This window comes from Trichosurus vulpecula, chromosome 2 (assembly GCF_011100635.1).
Source record: "Trichosurus vulpecula isolate mTriVul1 chromosome 2, mTriVul1.pri, whole genome shotgun sequence".
NCBI lineage: Eukaryota > Metazoa > Chordata > Mammalia > Diprotodontia > Phalangeridae > Trichosurus > Trichosurus vulpecula.
The window spans coordinates 215,840,627-215,846,969 of record NC_050574.1 but is presented as its reverse complement, the minus strand read 5'-3'; the positions used below and the strand labels follow the sequence as shown (position 1 = coordinate 215,846,969).

The 6,343-nt window shown below is 42.3% G+C and overlaps 1 protein-coding gene across 1 annotated transcript; it reads left to right on the top strand.

Moving 5' to 3' along the window:
- Positions 1 to 965: 965 nt before the first annotated feature.
- Positions 966 to 6,076, top strand: FIGN (fidgetin, microtubule severing factor). Its single transcript, XM_036744574.1, is given in 10 exon segments — positions 966 to 1,041; positions 1,687 to 2,253; positions 2,256 to 2,329; positions 2,332 to 2,389; positions 2,392 to 2,569; positions 2,571 to 2,629; positions 2,632 to 2,847; positions 2,850 to 2,913; positions 2,915 to 3,039; positions 3,042 to 6,076. Coding segments are annotated over 10 exon segments (2,256 nt in total). The 5' UTR covers positions 966 to 1,010; the 3' UTR covers positions 3,926 to 6,076.
- The last annotated feature ends 267 nt before the right edge of the window (positions 6,077 to 6,343 follow it).

The following is a 6,343-nucleotide window of genomic DNA, read 5'->3' as shown; positions in this document are numbered from 1 at the left end:
AGGAGAAAAGAAGGGGGTAGGAGCTGTCAAAATAGACTGGAATAATTCAGAAGGGAGCTCGTGCCACAGATGCTTCATTAGACTAGGCCTCCTCCTTATCAAGGAATCTATGCTGGAGGGCACTATACAGTTTGCAAGAACCATTTTTGGTCATACAAGAGAGATTAAGAAATCTGTTTAATATAGCTGTACCCAAATATGCAACAATCCTGTCATGCATGTATGCACCATAGTGGAAAGAACACTGGTCTGGAAGATAGGTATTGCCCCCGGTTCTGCCACTAAGTAGCAATGTGACCTTTGGCAAGTCACTTAACAACTCTGGGCCTCAATTTCCTCATCTGTAAAATGAAGAAGTGGATTAAGTGATCTCTAGGGAAACTTCCACTTCCAAAAATTGATGATTCTACAATTCTTTTAAGAGCTATAAATTAAGTGAGGGAAAAAAATAATGCTTTTTGGCCTGGATCACAGAGAGTCCTATTCACCAATTAGTCTAGCAATGAAAGAATGTTAACCACATCATCTTGTCACCTAGTTATCCTCTAATAACTAATGTCATGCATTGTTTCCTATGGAACTTTGAAGCGTTAGATTGCGTACATTCTCCATTTGTCCTTCCATTCCCCTCTCCCCTCCCCCTTCTTCTTTTCATCTCCCCCCCCCCCTCCTCCCTTCTTCTTTCATCTCCCCCCCCTTTCCCTTCTCTCTCCCTCTTCTCTCAACCCCCTCCCCCTTTCTTAGTACCCTGGAGGCTCTAAAGGGGAAAAATAATAATAAAGAGAGGGGGAGAGAGAGAGAGAGAGAGAACACGCAAGAAGACCGACAGACAAGTGATGCTTGTTTTTTTTTTCCAGAGACTCAACAACAGAACTGAAAAGCAGAAAGGAGCCAGTTGTAATTCATACCGAGTTGTAGGCTTTGTGTGATGAAAGCGATGGAGCGCTGCCTGGGAGATTGCTTTGCTGCACTCCACGAAGCAGATTTGAAACTGTCGTGGACCACTTTAGATGAGAGTTGGATTATGGAATGACCTGCTCGGTCTGTGTCATATTGTTCTGCGCAGGGTGCATTATACTGTGCTAACTAGGTGTTCAGTACCAAATAAGAGAGGTATCCTAGATGGGATCTGTCAGCTGTGTCTCATATTTTTATATTGGTTAAAATATAAAACAGAAACTGTGATATGAAAAGACAGAGCAGTTAGGTATCTTACATGTTAATAACATTCACATTCTAGGTATTTTAAATCTGTGCATATTTATTTTTAAACTCACCACGAATATATTTTAATTTGACAGGAAAAGGTGGTGTGTATGCGTGTATATAATGCAAATCACTTTTTTTCTTTTTGTGAAAAAATGACTATTTTACACATTGCTTAATATGAACACATTTTAGGTTCTTTATGGGGTGTGTGTAATATATGAAGATATTCATGTTTATTTTTAAGCTGAATTTAATTTTAGCCTGCTTTAAATTGTACAGATATACAGGTAACATAAAACCACTAAAGCTTTTAGAAGGTCAAAGTATCAATGTGAAATTATTCTTGGATACAGGATAAGAGTAACTAAATTTTGTTTTGTTTTGTTTTGTTTTTAATATTGCATTTGCATGGTGCTCTCAAGAGTCTAAAGAACATCTAAGCATACTGCTAACTTTATTTTTCTCTGACAACCATAGGCTTGAAGATGCAGTGGACGCCGGAGCATGCCCAGTGGCCAGAACAGCACTTTGACATCACCTCGACCACTCGGTCTCCTGCCCACAAAGTTGAAGCCTACCGTGGTCATCTGCAGCGCACCTATCAGTATGCCTGGGCCAATGATGACATATCTGCTTTGACTGCCTCCAATCTGTTAAAAAAATATGCAGAGAAGTATTCTGGAATTCTTGAAGGCCCAGCTGAGCGGCCTGTCCTCAGCAACTACACGGATGCACCTTCGGGGTTGGTGAATGGTCGGAAGAATGAAAGTGAACCTTGGCAGCCTTCATTGAACTCAGAAAGCGTGTATCCCATGAACTGTGTTCCAGATGTTATCACCGCCAGCAAAGCTGGTGTAAGTACAGCTCTCCCTCCTGCAGATGTCTCTGCCAGTATAGGGAGTTCTCCTGGGGTGGCCAGCAACCTGACAGAACCTAGTTACTCTAGCAGTACCTGTGGAAGTCACACGGTACCTAGTCTTCATTCAGGGCTACCATCTCAGGAATATGCCACAGGATACAATGGATCATATTTGCATTCTACATACAGCAGCCAGCACCTGCACTTCCTTCCCCTCATCCATCCCCTTTGCATAGCTCCGGCCTCTTACAGCCACCGCCACCCCTCCTCCTCCACCGCCAGCCCTGGTTCCAGGCTACAATGGGACCTCTAACCTCTCCAGTTTAGCTACCCCTCTGCTAGCTATCCTCCCCAAACCTCTGTGGGACCTGGGTACAGCCCAGGTGGTGCACCTCCTCCTTCAGCATACCTGCCTTCAGGAATTCCTGCTCCTACTCCTCTGCCCCCTACTGTACCTGGCTACACCTACCAGAGTCATGGTTTGACACCTATTGCCCCCTCGGCTGACAAACAGTTCAGCAAGTTCTCTCAAACGGAAAGCCTTCTATATGGCAGGGCAAGGAGAATGGACTCCAGTTATGGAAATTACAGCTATGGCCAACAGAGATCTACACAGAGTCCTATGTACAGAATGCCCGACAACAGCATTTCAAACACAAACAGGGGGAATGGCTTTGACAGAAGTGCTGAAACATCATCCTTAGCATTTAAGCCAACAAAGCAGCTAATGTCCTCTGAACAGCAAAGGAAATTCAGCAGCCAGTCCAGCAGGGCTTTGACACCCCTTCATACAGTACTGCTAAAAATTCCTTGGGATCCAGAACCAGTGAATCCTTTGGGAAGTACATCCCCAGTAATGAATGAGCATGGGGACGAGCACAGACAGCTCCTCCCTCACCCAATGCAAGGCCCGGGACTCCGTGCAGCTACCTCATCCAACCACTCTGTGGACGAGCAACTGAAGAATACTGACACCACCTCATTGACCTTGTAACCAATGAGATTATCAACCAAGGACCTCCAGTGGACTGGAATGACATCGCTGGCCTCGACCTGGTAAAGGCTGTCATTAAAGAGGAGGTTTTATGGCCCGTGTTGAGGTCAGATGCTTTCAATGGACTGACTGCCCTACCTCGGAGCATCCTTTTATTTGGGCCTCGGGGAACAGGCAAAACATTATTAGGTAGATGCATAGCTAGTCAGCTGGGGGCTACGTTTTTCAAAATTGCTGGTTCCAGTCTAGTCACCAAGTGGTTGGGGGAAGGAGAGAAAATCGTCCATGCCTCCTTCCTCGTGGCCAGGTGTCGCCAGCCCTCGGTGATTTTTGTTAGTGACATTGACATGCTTCTCTCTTCTCAAGTGAGTGAAGAGCACAGTCCGGTCAATAGGATGAGAACCGAGTTCCTTATGCAGCTGGACACTGTACTAACTTCTGCTGAGGACCAAATAGTAGTAATTTGCGCCACCAGTAAACCAGAAGAAATAGATGAATCCCTTCGGAGGTACTTCATAAAACGACTTTTAATCCCGCTTCCTGACAGCACAGGGAGGCACCAGATAATAGGACAACTGCTCTCACAGCACAATTACTGTCTCAATGACAAGGAGTTTGCACTGCTTGTCCAGCGCACAGAAGGCTTCTCTGGACTAGATGTGGCTCATTTGTGTCAGGAAGCAGCAGTGGGCCCACTCCATGCCATGCCAGCGACAGACCTTTCAGCCATTATGCCCAGCCAATTGAGGCCAGTTACATATCAAGACTTTGAAAATGCTTTCTGCAAGATTCAGCCTAGCATATCTCAAAAAGAGCTTGATACATATGTTGAATGGAACAAAATGTTCGGTTGCAGTCAGTGATAATTTTTCTTTTTTTTCTTTTCTTTTTCTTTTTAAATGTAATGAATGTTGGCACACACACACACAAAACCTGCTACATAGGGTAGAGAACCCCTTTTCAGTAGTGTTCAAATTGCAGAGGGTACTGGGGGAGATGACAATTACATTGCATCTTTAGAGTCAGGGTAGACTTGGAGGAAAAGTGCATCAACCAAGAGCTGCTGATCTGCAAAGCCCCAGATGACAGGAAGCGTGTGTTGATGCTCAGTTCTGTTCAAGCCAGACACCACTCGCCAAGGAGCAAGGTGCAAGTGGGTTGATTTCAGAAAGACGTGAACCCCGTGTGTTGATTCCATTCTGCTGTTCTCGAGATTTAGTTGCTGTCAAGTGCCTGGAGTGGTGCTTTTTTTTTTGTTTGCCTCACAATTACATTGGTGGCATGTGCTAATATAAAGAGCTTTAACTTCAAACATTATTGGACTAAAGAGATGAACGGTTGTGTTGCGACAGAGAACCAGATTTTTGCCATTCTAAGAGCAACAGTATTCCTCAATCCTGTCTGTTCTGCGGTATTAAGCTAAGAACAGGTAAAACAGGGTAACGGTAATCTGGACCTTAATTTCTGCAGTTCATTTCTTTTAATGTTCTGTCTGCAAAAACTCAGGAAAGTGATTGTGATTTGTACAGTACCTCAAAGGAATGTGTTGAAAGCACTATGTACTGCTGAGAGTTATAGGCTAGACTTCAATGTTACTTTATATTAAATATGTATGTTTACCTCAACAATTGGAAAATGGAAAGGAAAATTATTTTGAATGTATCCAGGAAAATACTGAAGTGTGATATGACTGAATCTTTGCAGTTTAAAGTAGAAAATAGAAGGGTTTCTTCAAAAAAAAAATGGTTCTTTTACCAATCTGGGAATCAAACCAGAGCAGAATAATTCTCTTTATGTCAGTAAACTATAAGAGTTCTTAGTACATTGCTCCTTGATAATTAAGTGATATGGTTCTTAAAAGATAACACTGGTGAAGGAAAGCCACTTACTCCGTTTATGTTAGCATCTGGAAACAATCAGCCACCAGATCTGTTAGGACTTTAAAAGGCATATTACCTAAAAACTATGACTGCCTTTTACTGCATAAGTGGTGGTCGTGGTAGTTTTGAAGTTATTTGTTAAAACTGTTGGGAATGGCGACATTCTAGCTCACGGATATAGCTTATGGGGTTGCAGGGCTGCTTATAGAACGCAGTCAATAGCGCCAAAAACAGAAACACCTCCCCTTCAACCCCCCACAAACAAATGCAGACAAAAATGACCCCATTCAAACCCTCAAAGTTATGGGGATTTATCCCACACACACATTTTGGCTCCATTTTTGGTCAATATATTTTCATTATGCTTTTGAAATCTCTCCTGGGCTGGAGTGTTCCCGCCATTATTTCTACCTCAGTTTTGTTACATTTCTCTTTTAAGATAAGTAGAAAATTATACCTGGACATGTGCACATGTGCAAATACACATATAACTTGCCAAACAAATTAATTTCTACTTCCTCCTATGCTTCTTTCCCCATAAGCCAAGTTTCCAGGAAGATCCATTTCCGCTCTTTAAATCCACCTCAACCGCGCTGTCCGTGGAGTCTTTCCTCGTGGAAAGACCAGCTGGCACATGTGGCATTTTGTTCAGTTGGATACTCCTTCCCTCCAGCCCACAATGGCATTCTCTTTATCCTTTAATAGTTTATATGCAGCAGCAGCTGCTTGTTGACTGCTGACTGATGCTGGGCAATGCCTCTGAACAGGAGCAGTGTAGGCTATAACTTTTCCAAACCCACTGCCACTACATGAGCAGAAAAGCTTGGCTTTTTGAATGTAATTGAGGGGGTTGTATTTAAAGAGACAGTAACAAAACTGTTGCAAAGCACTGGCATTTGATGTTTTTATTAATGTACCTTCAAAAATAAATAAATGCACTAAAAAGCCCCAAGAAGATAAATATCTGTTACAAGATTTTTTTTTTGTCACTTCAAAATTTATGTCAAGATCTCATTTGGAGTGTTAAATTCTCTGAAACATTTAACATTTAGAAAGCTAATGAGGGATTTCATGAGATTTCTGGAATTTTATGATGCTTGATCGTTGCTTTCCTTTTTCTTTTCTCATATTACTAAAAACAGAGCAAATGAACCAAAATTTAATTTACTATGACATTTTGTCAATTAAAACTGTGTTTAAACATGAAAATTCCATATTGAAAACAGTGCCTTTCATTAAGGGTAGAGAAAATACCATTAAATAGATCACTGCTTTTCTGCAAGTGACTCAACTATACAATCGTGTTCTGGCTCCACACTGCGCTTCCCTCATAGGAGGGAAATTCCAACATCCCCATTAGTTTCTAGGTTCATATTGATCTCACTGACAAGTTTACTATTG